This window comes from Silurus aristotelis (genome assembly GCF_946808225.1).
Source record: "Silurus aristotelis genome assembly, chromosome: 1".
Lineage (NCBI taxonomy): Eukaryota > Metazoa > Chordata > Actinopteri > Siluriformes > Siluridae > Silurus > Silurus aristotelis.
Window position 1 is genome coordinate 43,027,613 of NC_139574.1, and position 16,406 is coordinate 43,044,018.

Sequence of the window (16,406 nt, forward strand, 5' to 3'; positions counted from 1 at the left end):
CAGCCGATTTGAATTTGTTCAACTGCTTGTTTCAAAAAATCAATAAAAACTAGCCTTTCTATCATGAGTAATACAATATTGGTCAAAGCGTGCTGTGCTTTGAAAGTTGAGATTTGCTTTGAAACAAGAAATCCAATTTTACCTAAACGTTTTTTACACAAACGAGATAAGACCTCTGACTGCACTGATGTTAGAAGTACTAGTATAACTAGCTTCCTCACCACCCAGCATAAATATATGAATTCAGGTCCAGGAACGATGTTCACATTGATTTGATGTACCCTCTTTACAGGCTGGTCTGGCTTGTTAGGTTTGTTTGTTGTAGGTGGTTAATGGGGACGACTTCTAGACTGTTTCTGGAGGGTCAGTCTGACCAGGTTGCTTGATTCTTGGATGGTTCCAGCTAGTGATTCATGTTCAAGCTGATCAGACTGATTTGTTTTGCTGGGTTAAAAGAAGGTATAAGTTCTTTCAGGCTAGTTCCAGCAGGCCAGATTGGTTGCAGCAGGTCAGGATTGTTCTGGCTGGTTAGATTGGTTTGAACAGGTCTATGTGGGTCAAGATTAATTCCAAAAGGTCTTAGCTGGTTCTACCTGGTCAGATTGTTTTCAACAGATCCTGGCTGGGTCAGACTGGTTCAGACAGGTCTAACTGGTTATACCTGTTCACAATAGATCCAACAGGTTCTACTTGGTCTGTTTATTTCCAACAGGTCTAAGTGGTTCTACCTGGGCAGATTGGTTCCAACAGGTCCAAGCGGGTCGGATTGGTTTCAACTGGTGGAAGTGGTTCACGCTGGTTCTACCCGGTCAAACTTGTTCCCACAGGTCTAAGTGGTTCTACTTGGTCAGCTTGGTTCCCAGCTGGTTGTATTTGTTCCAGCAGGACTGGCTGATTCAAGCTGGTCAGGCTAAAGGAACAAAAAGGAGGCAAAAAGGCAAACAAACCTTACCACCAGGTGGCCCAGGCTAAGAGAGTAGCTGAATTAATTATGATCAGATATTTATGGTGAAACAAATATTTAGAGAAAAATCGGAGGAAAATCGTATTTTAATAACGCAAGAACACGTAGCATGCCTTAGCCACATGCAAGGTTGGGGATAGATTTTTGGCCAGATTTCACTATACAAAAGGCCAGTGTGTGTTTTCAGTGTATGTCTGTCATTTCCTCAGCACACATTCAGAGTCACAGCTTGGTTCTTTATTCCTTACGGCTGGAAAATGAAAACAGATACAATGAAAAAAAAAAAACGGTACAAAGGAAGAAAAAAAAAAACGAACAGAAAAAAAAACAATAAAAAAATGCCTCGGCTTCATACATTTAAAAAGTACATCATGAAACTCGTAATGAATTTCATATAACTACATATATATATTTTTATATATATATATATACACATCTCTTCATCTTTGATCCCACTGGAATAAAATAGATGCTTTTTTTTATTTATATTTTTTTGTTCCAAAGCTTTAGACTGTAATAATTGTAAACTGTGTTGCTTATTGATTTTATTTTTTTTTCTTCATTGAAACGAATCATCGTTTCTTGGCACCATTTTGAAGTTTTGTGTTTGGACTACAAATTGGCAATATGGACTACAGGTAAGATGGCGGCACAGAGAGGAGCAGAGTGATGAGCTCATAGCAACATGCATCTTTGTAATCAACAACAACAGCAGTGACCAACAGCATCGGGTTCGAGTTCGAGGTCTGGATCGGAGAAACGACGGCAGTTTGAGATAGACGAAGCGTTCAGTTTTCTGGGACAGTTACGTCCCGGAATTCCACTTTTTAAAAAAACAGTAAATTGTGACACCTCTGCTAATGCAAAAGTGCCAGTATAGACCTTTGTTGACTTCCACTTAAAAAAGTGGCTCAAAATGCAAGCTAGACAACTTTGTATCTGCTCGCTAACTAGCCAATGTGCTAGAACCCCTGAGGAGCCCAACATTTTTCAGAAATGACATTTATTTATGGGAAAAATCTATATCAAAATAATAAACTAGTTCCGGGGTGTCCAATCTTTTCCACAAAGGGCAGGTGTGGGTGCAGGTTTTCATTCCAACCAAACACCTGATAGTTTGTTGAAAATGAAGATCTGAACAGGTAAAAACTGGTCTGGCTTGGTTGGAATGAAAGCCTGCACCCACATTGGCCATTTGCGAAAAAGATTGGACACCCCTGAACGAGAGTAATCTGGTTCCTTTAGGGTTCCTTGGTGTCCAGGTTGTCTCTGGTATTGAAATCCTTTGTCCTACATTTTCAGTGATATAAACAGAGAAAATCTTCAGGCTTCTAGGTTTTACCACTATTTTTTTATAAATCTGATTTCAACACCCTCTGGATTTTACTGACATCGATAGCCATGTTCTTCCACCTAGGAAACTTGACTTGTCCTGACTCAGCTGAAATGCAAGTATATAATAGCTGCTAAATTGAGCTCAGGGGTTTGGCTGAGAACAAAATTACCTGGGAAAGGTCAACAAGGGCATGCTAAAAAAGATCCTGGAACGCAGCCCTGATCTTGTCCTTGCTTAGCCTCTTGTATCCTCGTTTCTAAAACGTCCCATTGCAGATTTCAAAACATCTCTCAGCCGAGCGAAAACTGCACAGGGAACTCGACAAGTGGGTGTTAAACCAGTCCTGGAACACACTGGCGGTACTTCACAGCCTCTAGCACATGCCAGAACACACACATACACGCCATTCCTTTAGCAATAAGAAACAGTCTAATATAACAGTCTCATGCGATACTCTCTTTTCTTTCCCTCTCAGGACCAATTAACACATTTTTTTAAATATACTGTTTTTTTCTCCACTTTCTGAAAATCCTCTTCAAGCTCACCTTCTTGCAGTTAATCATCTTCCTACTTCTCGCTACTTCTTCTAATCTTCTTCTTTTTCTTCCTTCTTATGGACCTTTCAAGCTCTCTGATGAAGATTTATGATCCTTTTACATCCTGACTCTCCACACGGCACCCTACAATAAATTCACAGCTACACTGACTACACACTCCAACTCTGGCAATAAGTAGATCAGCACATCAGATAGAAGCCTCGGGTTCGGTGTGTCCCAGGGGTTTTAATAAACAGGAGATCAATTGCAACAAATATTGAGCTCGGCATGTTGGAACTGAGAGCATCTTGGGGTCAGACTTGGCTAGCTGCTCTATGACCAAAGAGGACTTAAAAGTTTCCACAAGACTCCTACAATGAATTACCAAATATGCTAAAATTCCATGCTGATTCTCCCTGACATCAGTAGGCGTCCTGTCTTAAATCAGTGGTGGGCCTCTCTAGAATTAATCTTGGTGCTCCCTGACATCAGTTGGTGCCCTGTCTGAAATCAGTGGTGCTCCCTGACATCAGTAGGTGCCCTGTCTGAAATCAGTGGTGGGCCTCTCTACAATTAATGTTGGTCCTCCCTGACATCAGTAGGTGCCCTGTCTGAAATCAGTGGTGGGCCTCTCTACAATTAATGATGGTCCTCCCTGACATCAGTGGTGGTCCTTACTAACATTAGTGGTTGTCCGGTTCAATATCAGTAGTGGTCCTTCCTGACAACAGAACTTGTCATGCCTGACATTAGTGGTGCTCCTCTCTAGCATTAATAGTGGTCCTGTCTGACCTCAACAGTTATCTTCGCACACATCAAGACCATTCTCCCTTGACATCAACAGAAGTCCTAGCTGAATGTCAGTGGTGGTCTTGAAATCAATGGTGTCCCTACCAAACATCAATGATGGTCTTCCCTGACATCACAGATCAGTTTGGATGTTTGTGCTCAATGTTGTGTTGCCCAAATTCACCCTCCAGCATTTCGTTCTCACTGGAGACTTCGCCTTACACCGAGAATAATGTATAGGATTTAAGGCATTTTACTGGAACACATCCAGCTCTACCAATGTTCGTTGCAATGGATCTTTTCTACAGTCCTCGAGGACTTGCCCCGCATGGTGTCTTTAAGGTGCTGCATTGTTTTAAAGCACATCTCGCATCATCATCACACAGCTCGACGCACAGAAGCTGCAAGCACAGAACGATGACTGGAATAAATAGAGGTACAAATAGAAATATACAACTTATGGCACGAAAGGTCACAACAACACACACCTGCAACGTTGTCGTGCCTTTTAAAAGTTCTAACCCACCCACCCCTACCACCACCACCCAAGCATGCCCACCCCACTCCCATCTTATATAATAACCCCACAACAATCCCCGGCCTCCCCCAGCGAAGTTAGGAATGTAAACAAAAATAAAGATATTCCATATTGTTGAATATACAATTTGACATTAGCAGCTTAGCGAATGGTAACTTGGCACTGCAGAGTTGATACTTTGTAGTGTAAGGCCTTCAGAAATCCTCATGTGAGTGAGATTTCCTGATATCTGGCAACCATTGAGTGAAAAATGCCCATGTTGGGTCTGTCTCAAACGCTAGCAGTCGTAATAAAAAACAAACAAAAAAAAAAAACACCACAAGAACACAGAATCTGTTTTTAGCAAGAATCGTGGTTGTAAGAAAGTTTTTCTCCATTTGGACACAAACCATTGTGTGCTACCCATAATGCTCTGTGGATGTGTGTAGGCTACAAGCAGTGCGTGAGGTTAGGAAATGTACAATTCGAATGATTGCGTAATAAAACAATGCGCAAAGTGTATAGACATCGGGTTCTGCCAGGCTTCAGCGGAGGGTCTCGATTTAAAAGCTCGAGCTCTGTTTCGCTAATCGACCATGAGCTAGCAGAGTGTACCTTTTTTTCCTTTCTTTAGGTTGAGGTATTTTTTTTGAACAAAATGTCTAGTTTTTTTTTCTCGACAGTGCCCCCTAGCACATGTTTCATTTGAGGGTTTTCGAAAGGCAGAATGTTGTTTGGGCAGACCCTTTCTCACGACTGCAGCTGGCTTGGGTGAAAAATAAATGTAGGGTTTTTTTACTGTTCCTTTAGCCACTGAATGAAAAGACACCTTGATAATGGCTACCATAGCATTCAGCTGACGGTAACCAAGGCAACAGATACCAGGCGACTTACGAAGCGGGAAATCAAGGACTTGACCCTCTGACTTTATAAAGTGTGGAGGATGTTAAAGGGCAAGAAAGGCTGGGCTTTTGATGGAGTGTATGTGTTATTGTGTGTGTGTGTGTGTGTGTGTGTGTGTGTAGGATCAGGATCTTTTTCGAAAACTGTATTTCCATCCAGCTTCCCAAAGACACTGAAGAACATACAGTGTAACAGCGATAAAAAATAATAGCGCACCACAGTGAAATCATAAAACTGAAAACCCGCAGAATATCTAATGTTTCAACCAAAAAACGGAGATGGACGTATTTCGACGGCCGGTGATGAAAACTGAGTCTGTTCATCTCTTCCCCACCTGGCTTTTTTACGATGCAATCGAGTGGGAGAGCATAAATAAAAGTCTGAGGAGTAATACGTTAGGAAAAAATTACAATAATTTCCAATGTTCCTGTTTGTCCACTGTTGGTAAAAAAAAAAGGGGGTTGAGGGGGGGGCTGTAACGAAAAAAAAGGAGTGAGGCCATTAAGAAATCCAGTTCCTGAAGGTCATGTGTGGCCATCCTCAGCCAGAGTGAGGGAACAGTCGGAAAGGGGATGGTGGTGGGCGTGTCATCAGGGTGGAGGGGGGATCTGGACTTCTAACAGCTCGTAGGCGAAGATGTTCCAGAAGATGGCGAAGAGTAGGAAGGTGACAAAGGAGAAGACTAGAACCCACCATGAGCACTGCTTGTGCAAAGATTCCTCGTAACTGCGCAGGATAAGCAGGCCCATGCTGATTCCCACCACAGCACCCGACAGGTGGGCCATGAAGCTCGGCTGCGGCCCAGATGAAGGCAACGGTGGAGAGAAGCGCAGCCACACGGCTCGGCCCACCTCCGAACTCACTGCAGCAAGAGAAAGTCAGATAGTAAGTTTGTTAGCGATCAGTTGCGACGGATTTCGGGTACTTCCCTTGAGAGTTTATACAGTCAGTGAGCAAGTCTCCTAAATGAGATAAGCCATGTTAAGGGTTGTCCCAAAAAAACTTTTCCCCATCAAGGAAGGTTACAGTAGTACCTTCAGCTTTTTCAACTATGACATGCATTTTTCTTTAATACTAGCATGACCAATCAGCAATGTCATATTAGTTTCCCTAAAATGAACACAAAGAATAAAAAGAGTTTTACTTGTCACATATACATTATAGCATAGTAAAATACTTTCTTTAAATGTCCTAACTTGTTAGGAAGCCATGATACTACCCCCTGGAGCAGAGAGGGTTAAGGGCCTTGTTCAAGAGACCAATAGTGGCAGCTTGACAATACCGAGGCTTGAACCCCCAACCTTTCAAATGAATAAGGTAAAAAAATAAATAAGGGTGCTTTATACTTGTCAAAGGGGCAGTGGTAGGCTAGTGTTTAAGGCATTGGACTTTGGGTCTGGGGGTTGTGGGTTCAAGTCCCGGGCCAAACCAGGCTGGCACTCTTGGTCCCTTGAGCAAGACCCTTATGCCCTAATGGGTGCTTAGATGTGGGAACGGGGATATTGTTCTCCGCCATGGACGGTCCCAAGCCTGGCTGCGAAAGCAGGAGGATTGGTGATGGGTTAACAACCAGAACCTGTAACCAAATTGCTACGGAAGTGACAAGTAAGCCATCAGGCCCGCCCCATGGGCCTCATGGTGTGGGAGAAATAAAAAAAATAATTGTCAAATGGACTTCACAGCACAGTGAAATTCTTTCTCCGCATATCCCAGTGATGTTAGGAAGGGTCAGCTATGATACAGTGCCTCTGGAGAAATTTTGGTTAAAGACCTTTCTCAAGAGCCCCAAAACTGGCAGCTTGGCAATACCGGGGCTTGAACTCCCAAACCTTCCCATCAGTAACAGGCTTTATCACTGAGCTTCCATGTTCCCAAAAAACATGAGAGACACAATCTTCAGACCACTCTAGGTTCCTTAATTTGGCCCTGAACGACAAACCGCCCATGTGACACTACAAGGACGTGCCCTCAAAGTAGAAACATTCAGGGAAAAATTTTAAAAGAAAATGTTTGCTGCAAAAAAAAGTGGTAAAACATGGTGGTGGGAGCGTCGGGCCATGGGTTAGCAAAACCAGGAAGTATTAAAGGGAATTCACACAAATGCAACCAGGATGTTGTACTTTTTTTTAACTGAATTTTTAATTAGGACAATATTCAAAATGGTAACTGTGATCTGTTCTAAACAGAAATGCAGTTTTACCAAGAATAAACTCTAACACAGCACAAAAGAGAGTGGGAGACTGTAGAGCTATTGTTAACGCTAATAATAAGCTAGAGAACGATGCAATTATTCCCATACAATTGCTTTTTAAACATTATAATCTTTCAGTAATCAATACTGATCATTATCATCGTCCTCATGAGGACACGGCTTAATGAAAGCAATAATAAAAACCTGTAAAAACATACAGATTATGATTGCTTTTTGAGTCCTGGGGACCTTTGGGGGAAAAAAAAGGGCCATGTCTTTATTATCTCCACTAGGATCTGCTGAGAGTGTTCCAAAGCTATCTGATCAACCCAAAGCAACGTTTTCAATTTGGACTGATCCAACATTCTGGGGTCAGTAAAACAAGAGAGGGAAGGGGAAACTCCCTATAGAGTTTATATGCTGGAACATATAGGGGTTAACAAACATCCTGTTCAAGAACATGAAAAGGGGGAGTTTTCTGCGGCTATAATTAGCGCAGCCGTGAAAAACGCTGACACAAAAATCTCGAGGAAGCAGTCTGAAAGAAGCAGTGACAGAATGATGAGTCATGTGACTTCCATATGTGCAGTTTCACACCTTTTACGGACTTTGGAGGTTTGCCTGCCTGAGAGTCTGGCAGTTAGAGATTCATGAAAGCTTGAGAAGGATATGATCATTTCATGTCATTTTAGCTTTAAAGTTAAGGGCCTTGCTCAGGGGCCCAGGGGTGACAGTCTGGTGTTGGTGGGATTGGAACTTACAACCTTTAGAGACAAAGTCTAACATTTGAACCATTTCATTGTAGGGGGACGGTAAGGATACTTACTGCAAACCAGCGCGAGGATCATCCGCAGTAACTTGTACGGACACTTCATCCCAGCCCAATTCTGAAACACACACACACACACACACACACACACACACACACACAATGGAATGTGAGAAAAGTGCGAACCCGACCATGTGTTAGTGTGGTGCTGAGATAAACGCTATTCATGATTCACGATGGAAGAATATAAACACACACACACACACACACACACACACACACACACACACACACACACAATGGAATGTGAGAAAAGTGCGAACCCGACCATGTGTTAGTGTGGTGCTGAGATAAACGCTATTCATGATTCACGATGGAAGAATATAAACACACACACACACACACACACACACACACACACTTAGACCATATGTAACAAAAGTGTCTCACTCTGATACACTTTCCAGCCTTATTTGGCACAATAAACAACACATCCTTAATCACTCGAACACACACACACACACACACACACACACACACACACACAGCTCCGAGTCGAGTCTGTGATGTAGTGTATCTCTGACTCGAGTCTGTGACTCAGTTCATACTCCAGTCTGTGATTCAGCTATGACTCAGCTCTGAGGTATAGTGTAGCTATACCTCGAGTTTGTGATTCAGTTCTGAATCAAGTCTGTAATTCAACTTTTACTCAAATCGGTGATTCAGCTCTGACTCGAGTTTGTGATTCAGCTCTGACTCGAGTCTGTGATTCAGCTCTGACTCGAGTCTGTGATTCAGCTCTGACTCAAGTTTGTGACTCAACTCTGACTCAAGTCTGTGATTCAGCTCTGACTCGAGTTGGTGATTCAGCTCTGACTCGAATCTGTGATTCAGCTCTGACTCGAGTCCATAATTCAGCTCTGACTCGAGTCCATAATTCAGCTCTGACTTGAGTCTGTGATTCATAACGAAAAGAACGAAGACGACAGAATGACAGAAGCGAACACTTCCCTTTATGGCGTGAACCTGGGGTTTTGTGTGTGTGTGTGTGAGTCTTTTTGGTCTCCAGGGAAACGGACTGAAAGCATACAAATGCACTAGTTCTCCATCCTTTTCTCTCTCTCTCTCTCTCTCTCTCTCTCTCTCTCTCATTCATTCGGCAATGCGTGGCGCAATCGTTACGGCGGCTGGGCTCGGTTACCATGACGACGTTGGCGAGATGGGCAGAGCAGAGTGCATAGACTCCTCCAGAACCACCGACCACCGGAGCTCTCATATCAGTGATGGAGACTGTGAGAGACCCTGCAAAGAGAGAGTGAGAGAGAGAGAGAGAGAGAGAGAGAGAGAGAGAGAGAGAGAGAGAGAGAGAGAGAGAGAGGGAGAGAGAGAGGGAGGGAGAGAGGGAGGGAGGGAGGGAGAGAGGGAGGGAGGGAGGGAGACAGACAGACAGACAGACAGACAGACAGACAGACAGACAGACAGACAGACAGAGGGAGGGAGGGAGAATAGAAAATTGAGAAAGAGAAAGAATGACAAAAAGAAAGAAGGAGTGAGGGAGTGGGAAAGACAGGGAGTGGCTGGCAGAGAAAAATGTGTGTTTGTGTGTACGTGTTTGTGTGTGTATGTGTTTGTGTGTATATGTGTTTGTGTGTGTATGTACGAGACGTCAGCAGCTGAAGCGTTTCGCCCTCCATCCCATAATTCGCCCGGCCCACCAAAGCTGATGTAGCGTTACCGTGGCAACAAATACCTTCATTATCGAACGGCGAGCGTCGCCTTCGTCGTGTGTTTACGCAGTTTTGAAGCACGACCGGAGATCTCACGAAACGTCAACAAGCTGAAGAGCGCACACACAGGAAAAACACAAACACACACACACACACACACACACACACACACACACACACACACACACACACACACACACATCTAATCCATCCTCATCGAATGTGCCTTAAGATATCAGCACATCCCGTTGAGATTTTTACTTCCTGGTCCAAGCATCTCTTCCTCCCATGTGTCCTCCTCCACGTCTTCCACCTATTCACGTCTAGACGGCCGGCTGATGCGTAAATATTGGCACCCCAGGTGATATTTGTGCGAGCACAGTAAATACGCTCTAAGCATAATATGTAATCAGCTGGGATAATTAGCTATTGACCTAGCATACACTGCGTGTGTGTGTGTATGTGTGTGAGAGCGACAAAACGTCTATAAGGGCCATGTTTGGCGCTACAGATGCAAGGCTCAGCACTTGCACTTTCCATCCGTCCGTCTTTTTGTCGTTCCTTGTTGCGCGTGTCTTCGGCGTCTCCTTTGTGTAGCGTTGGAATGTGGGCTTGTTGAGCACGAAATGACCTTGTGTGAGCCTCAATTATGGATTCGCCAGTCTTTTAGTTTTCAACACACACTGCAGCAGCACGGGCCAGCATTTGTGTGTCTGTGTGTGTGTGTGTGTGTGTGTGTGTGTGTGTGTGTGTGTGTGTGTGTGTGTGTGTGTGTGTGTTAGGAGGCAGCAAATGTTATTGACTGTCTCGGTGATCTATGGGCATAAATATGATGCTGAGCCAACACTCTTTCTTTCTTATTCTCTCTCTCTCACACACACACACACACACACACACACACACACACACACACACACACACACACACACACACTCACCTGCCACCACTCCGGCCATATAGAGAAGGCTGATTCTCAGAATCCCGTGCACCATCTCCAGAGGAACCCCAATCATCAACTGGAGTAGGGCGTTAAAGCCCAGCTGTTCTAACCTGCACCAAACACATACACACACACACACACACACACACACACACACACACACACATATACATGAATTCAGGGTAAAAATCATGTACATATACAAATCCGAGTATAACTCATTAGCCGGCCATCCTGCTGAGTGAGTGTGGCGATGTGCTGAAGCCTCCATTCGACCAAATCAGCGAAACCGGCCTCAATCCTGATCCTCCTGGCCCATTTAAACCAGCATAAGCACTGGCTCAGCACGCCAGAGGTTTATCGTCTACCAGGAGGGGACGCTTGGTCATGCATCAGCACAATACTGGGGGAAAAATATTTATTTATTTCCAAATAATTCTCATTGCTGGTCATGGAATCATTGGATCAAGATCTTTTTGTAGCAGGCTTCAGGAAAACATAATCCTCTGGGGGTCTGGGAAGGTAGACAACACCCAGCTCCTCATACTGTATGATATTGTGGCTCATCAGGAAGCTTCACATCCTTCTCTGGTTCCTGAGCTTAGATTTTTGGCTATGGGTCTCCTCCAGGTTTTCTGAAGGTGCTACAGCACTCAATATCATTAACATTTACATTCATGGCATTCTGTAGACACCTTTATCCAGAGCGACTTACAACTGTGTAATTGTTTGAGGGCACCGGACCAGAATCTGGAATCTCTGCGCTGGACTGGCTTCCCATCCAGGGGATTTTCTAGGCTCTGCGCTGGACTGGCTTCCCATCAAGGGAATTCCATAGGCTCTGCGCTGGACTGGCTTACCATTTAAGGGAATTCCCTAGGCTTGTACTGGACTGGTGTCCCATCCAGGGGGTTCCCTAGACTTTGCAACAACCATGGACCTGACCAGCATTTACAGAAGATGAACACATTGAGGGAATTTAAGTATTCCCTCTACATCTAATAAAAAAGTAGTAGCTGGTAAGATGGGTTCTTATCCCACCACCAAGCTGGGCCCCTGAGCAAGTCCCTTAACCCTCAATTCATCAACTGTATAACTGAGATACATGTAAGTCACTCTGGATAAGGGTATCTGCCCTAGTGGGCTTCCTAGGGCTGTTTCCTAGACTTTGCACTGGACTGGCTTCCCGTCCAGGGGGTCCCCAAGGCTCATGATAAACCATGGCCCTGACCAGCATTTACAGAAAAGGAACGACTTGAAGGAATTCCTTTAATTTAATTCATTCCCTGTTCCTAACACTACCTTAATTAGTTAGTATCTTTATCGTTCACCGCAGATATATTGAGTAGAACGTTACATCATCAACACACCAGTGATCATATGGACCTATGGAAAGCTGATATGGAAGGATATGTTTTGCTTGATGAAATGCTGGAGAATCTTCAAGGAAACTCTGTTTCCCATCAGACATCATGCTCAGCAAATATGGCCACCCCAGATTCAGCCTCCCAGGATACACTCGCATGTTCACGATCACCCTCGTACCTCATCACGCCTGTTTCCTACGGCTTTAATGCAAAGTATATACGCTTTTGTCCTGAAGAATCGTATCTCCTTATCTTCTGGGACTACGAATTCCTTAAAAAATAGACCCGTTTCAATCATTTTAATTGCTCCGTTCCTGGAATTCCTGGAGTTCCTGTTTCTCTTTTTTTTCCGCCTCATTTGACTGTTACCACTACGACCAGTGTCTTTTGTGCTCGAGCGCAGTAGCAGTTTGTGCTTTCTAACACTCTCAACAAGGTGCGAGGCCGCCGGCGAACCTGACTGTGACGACGCCCTCGCATCCTGACAGCTCTGTTAGCATACGCATATTTCCAAAGTGTCTCTGGCTGTGTGTGCGTTTCTTAGCAGTCGCCTGTTAATACCCAGTTATATATAACGTGCAACCGTGTTACACCTGAGGCACTATTTTTGTCTCTTCTCCGCTTATCTTCTAAAGGCATCTTCTTTGTTAAAATCAATCATAGTTCAGCTCAGCAAGAGTCCTATCCCAAGACAACGAAATTCCGTGGAAGGTTTTTCCATTTGACCCTGCAAAAAAAAAAAACAGGGATAAAAAATGCTGACAATTGTCTAGCATGACAATATATTGCTGCAGCTCCATGAAGATCTGCTATTCAATGGGTTGGAAGATCTCCTGCTCTAGATAGCCTCCTCACCTCCATCAGTACATGGCTTTACTAACACCCTAGTGGCTGAATGAGATCCCACAGATATCTCCACCAAGTCTAGTGGACCATTTATAACAATAACAGTAGGTTTTGGGTCAAATACATGAATCCTGAACGCCATGGCTACCATGCCATACACCATGCAATTCTGTCTGTTATTTAGATAGCTCACGGTCGTCTGGAGTGATATCTATCATGGAACGGCCTGCCCAGTCACCTGCACCAAAATCCTACTGAGCTGCTCTGGGATGAACCGGATCTCTGCCACTAGTTTTTAAAGAAACAAACTGTCTGGATACTAAAAATGCCATCTCTCAACAACCATCGAAGAACAGACTAGGAGTTTCTACACTTTTCACAGTTCCATCATTGTGGAGTTTACTGTTCCTTGATGGAGAACAGTAATTTGTGTAGTTTCAGGCAGTTCTTATGGAGCCCTCTTTAGCAGCACGGAGTGGATTCCAGTTGATAAGGATTCCACCAGGGCGTCAGGATGGATCACTGAGATCTCAGTGCAGGAAAGCCGAGTTGATATCCAGTATGGGATTGTAAGATTCAGCAATTTGCAACGGTGCAACGACATGAAAGTCTTGAGCGTGTTCTCATGGCACCACTGTTGCTACGTGACCATGACGTATCATATGTATCATAATGTAATGTAGCATATTTGGCACCAGATCATGTGGTGTTATTTGTGCTGATACCAAACCACGAGTAAACAAGCGCAAAAGATAACGAACCCACGCAATAGCAGTTACATCAAACAGATTGATCATAACTGAGTGTGGCATCACAGCGAAGTCACAAGTCCTCCTTTTTCTGAGACCTCCTGCTGTTTCGCGGAAACGGTTCTGCAGACGTCGAAGGCGATGATGCCGCCTCCCTTTCGCCTCTCACGCCCACGTCTCTCGCATATGTACGAGCAGAACGCTTGCAGTATTTGATTTCGTTTCGTATGTGACTCCGGCCTCAGAGCGGCGTTGGTCCCGGAGGCATTGCCTTGGGAAAGCCGGGAGCTCGGCTCGCTTGTTTGTTGCTAACAGATGCTGGGTTTCCTTTAGTTCAGCTTCTAGGGAAAGCCCTTTTTCTTTAGGAAACCGTTCCAAAACTTTGTGAATCATACCTCATGTCCTGCGTGGTTTGGCAGAAGGTGTTGGAAGCATATCAAACCCTAAAGCTTTTGTTTTTGTTCTTTTGACTCGAACCGGATTTTTGAATCGTAAAGTTACAGGTTTCTCCCCTTTAGGTTTCCAACCACCCAACAGTGTTAAGCAGCCTGACGGGTTTGGAGAGAGCTAGCATAGCGAATCATTTCGAAAAGGTATCACTTAACAGCCGAGGTCATTTCCAGACAGTCCTTTAAATGGTAGCATGGTTTCATCCGCTTAAAAAAAAGCATTTAGTGCCTCTGAAGCTTTTTTTGTTAGCATTTCATTTTGAAGCAATTGCTACTAGGGTTGTGAAATTCTGGGGATTTTCAAGACTGGAATTTTGCTTTATGAAAATATGGAAATTAACGGGGATAAACTTTGCATTTACAAAATCGCAGATTAGCCTACAACAGTCGTTGCGATCTCGGTTAAAACAACCAGATTGAATGGATTTCCAGTCGAATTTTTACACTGCACATTTATCAATTTACTGCAGGGAAACAAGAATATCGAAGCCACAGCATTTGATTCTTAAGATTTCATTCGTTCAAGTAAATTTTGATATTACTTCGGTAAGTATATTTTATCTATAGTATTAAAATTTAACTAACAAATACTGTGTTTATACAGTCGCCAGCTAGTAAATCGGATATGCTTAATGTAAGCTAGAACCATTTCATTGACAATTGACGAAGCTAGCTAGCTCAAGCTAGCTCAAGGTGTGTAAAGTACACAACTAAAAAATATTGCGAAACAAACAGTATTATTGTGAAATTCATTTGCATCGATGGAAGCTTTGTTTGTATATGATACAGTTTAAATAAATCTTCCCAAATTTAAATGAATTCTTATAACGTAATAAATTCAGATACATTCCTGGTTACTTTCTGTCTTGGAATATTTCCAAAATTTTCCAGATGAAGTTCCTCTGTTTATTTGTCTCTTTGATATTTGACCTCACCACATTTAACAATTAGCACGTGTGAAATCCCAAGCTAGATGTTGTTTCCTCGTCCATCTTTCCATGTGATGCAATTAATGCAATTAATCTTGCAAATCATCAACGACGTGCCCGATGTGTGTACAATTTTAATCCCATTGCACAAACCAATTAGCAGCCATTACGTTTGGACCTCATGTCTTTAGCATGCAGTATTCCATGTGGATTTACAAGGTCTCCAGCTAAATTTGCCATTCAACTTTGTAATTCTAGTTATTCGTTGAGAAGAACATTTGACCAGGAAATCCCCAAACTGGCATATAAAGCCATCTAGGTTCGCTAGGAATTAGAAATGGGGACTTGTGGAATGGGGACTGGAGAAAGGGGACTTGGAACTTCAAAATGGGAAAAAGTGGACTATGGACTTGGAAAAGAGGACCGGGAAATAAGAAATGGCGACTGGATAAAGGGAATTCAGAAGATGAGACTGAGAAATGAGGACTGAAGAAAAGGGGACTAGGAACTGGGACATGGGGGACAGTGAACTTGGGACTGGTGAATGAGAAATTGGCAATTGGGAATGGGGGCTCACTGAAGATAACTGGGAAAAAATGGGACTGAGGAATGGGGACTGGGTAAAGATGCCTGAGTAAAAAAAAAAGGAACCGGGAACTCGGGAATGGCAGTAATTGGATTATGGAGTAGAAAAAAGGGACTGGGAAATAAGAATTTGGGACTTGATAATGGGGACTGTGTAGAGGGGACTGGGGAATGAGGACTAGGAACTGGGTAATCGGCGAAAGTGAACTTTAAATGTGGGATTGGGGACTTTGGAATAGGAACTGGGTAGAGAGGACATTGGAATAGGGGAAAGGGAATTGGGCACTGGGTAGAGCCACTGGGTAGAGGGCCTAAGGCAAAGGAGAGTAGAAACTGGGGAATGGGGGAAAGTAGAGTATTGACCTGGAAAAGGGGACTGGGGAATGAGAAATGGAGATGTGGGAATGAGGGCTGGGTAAAGTGGACTGAGGAAAGGGGACTATGAACTTGGAAAAGGGTCTGGGAAACATGAAATTGTTGACTTAAATACCCCTAGGTCTAGATAGCCTCACTTTAAGAAGGAATTTTACGTGTTCTCCTCTATTCATGTGGGACTCCTCAAAGTTCCTCCTACCTCCAAACAAACATGGAAGTGGTTACTAATTACCCCTAGGTCTAGCTAGATCCCTCATTATGCACCCAATGGCCCCTGCTCCAGCTCCACCGTGACCCAGGTGAACCAGTTAAATTCATTGAATTAAAGCATCTGCCAGGTAATTCAATCGTTTTCTTGAGCCAAAGGACTTCACTCACACACTGTGTTTACTGTGCATAGCTAATGAGGTCCTGCAGAATCAGCACACTTCTTC

General features: G+C 43.7%; 1 protein-coding gene across 2 annotated transcripts in view; it reads right to left on the minus strand.

The window, feature by feature from the left end:
• Positions 1 to 6: 6 nt before the first annotated feature.
• The window catches only part of rhbdl1 (rhomboid, veinlet-like 1), a 24,228-nt gene continuing 7,828 nt past the window's right edge, over positions 7 to 16,406 (minus strand). The window contains exons 5-9 of one of the 2 annotated variants that reach the window (XR_014533673.1): positions 10,670 to 10,782; positions 9,207 to 9,307; positions 8,063 to 8,123; positions 3,357 to 5,907; positions 7 to 3,270 (exon numbers count right to left, since the gene is read on the minus strand). Coding sequence is in view for 1 of the 2 variants with exons in the window: in XM_083541644.1 (XP_083397770.1) it covers positions 5,636 to 5,907; positions 8,063 to 8,123; positions 9,207 to 9,307; positions 10,670 to 10,782 (547 nt within the window). In the remaining variant the exon portion in view is untranslated. Of the gene's footprint in view, positions 3,271 to 3,356; positions 5,908 to 8,062; positions 8,124 to 9,206; positions 9,308 to 10,669; positions 10,783 to 16,406 lie in introns of those variants that run through there. The other variant, XM_083541644.1, reaches the window with a different exon arrangement.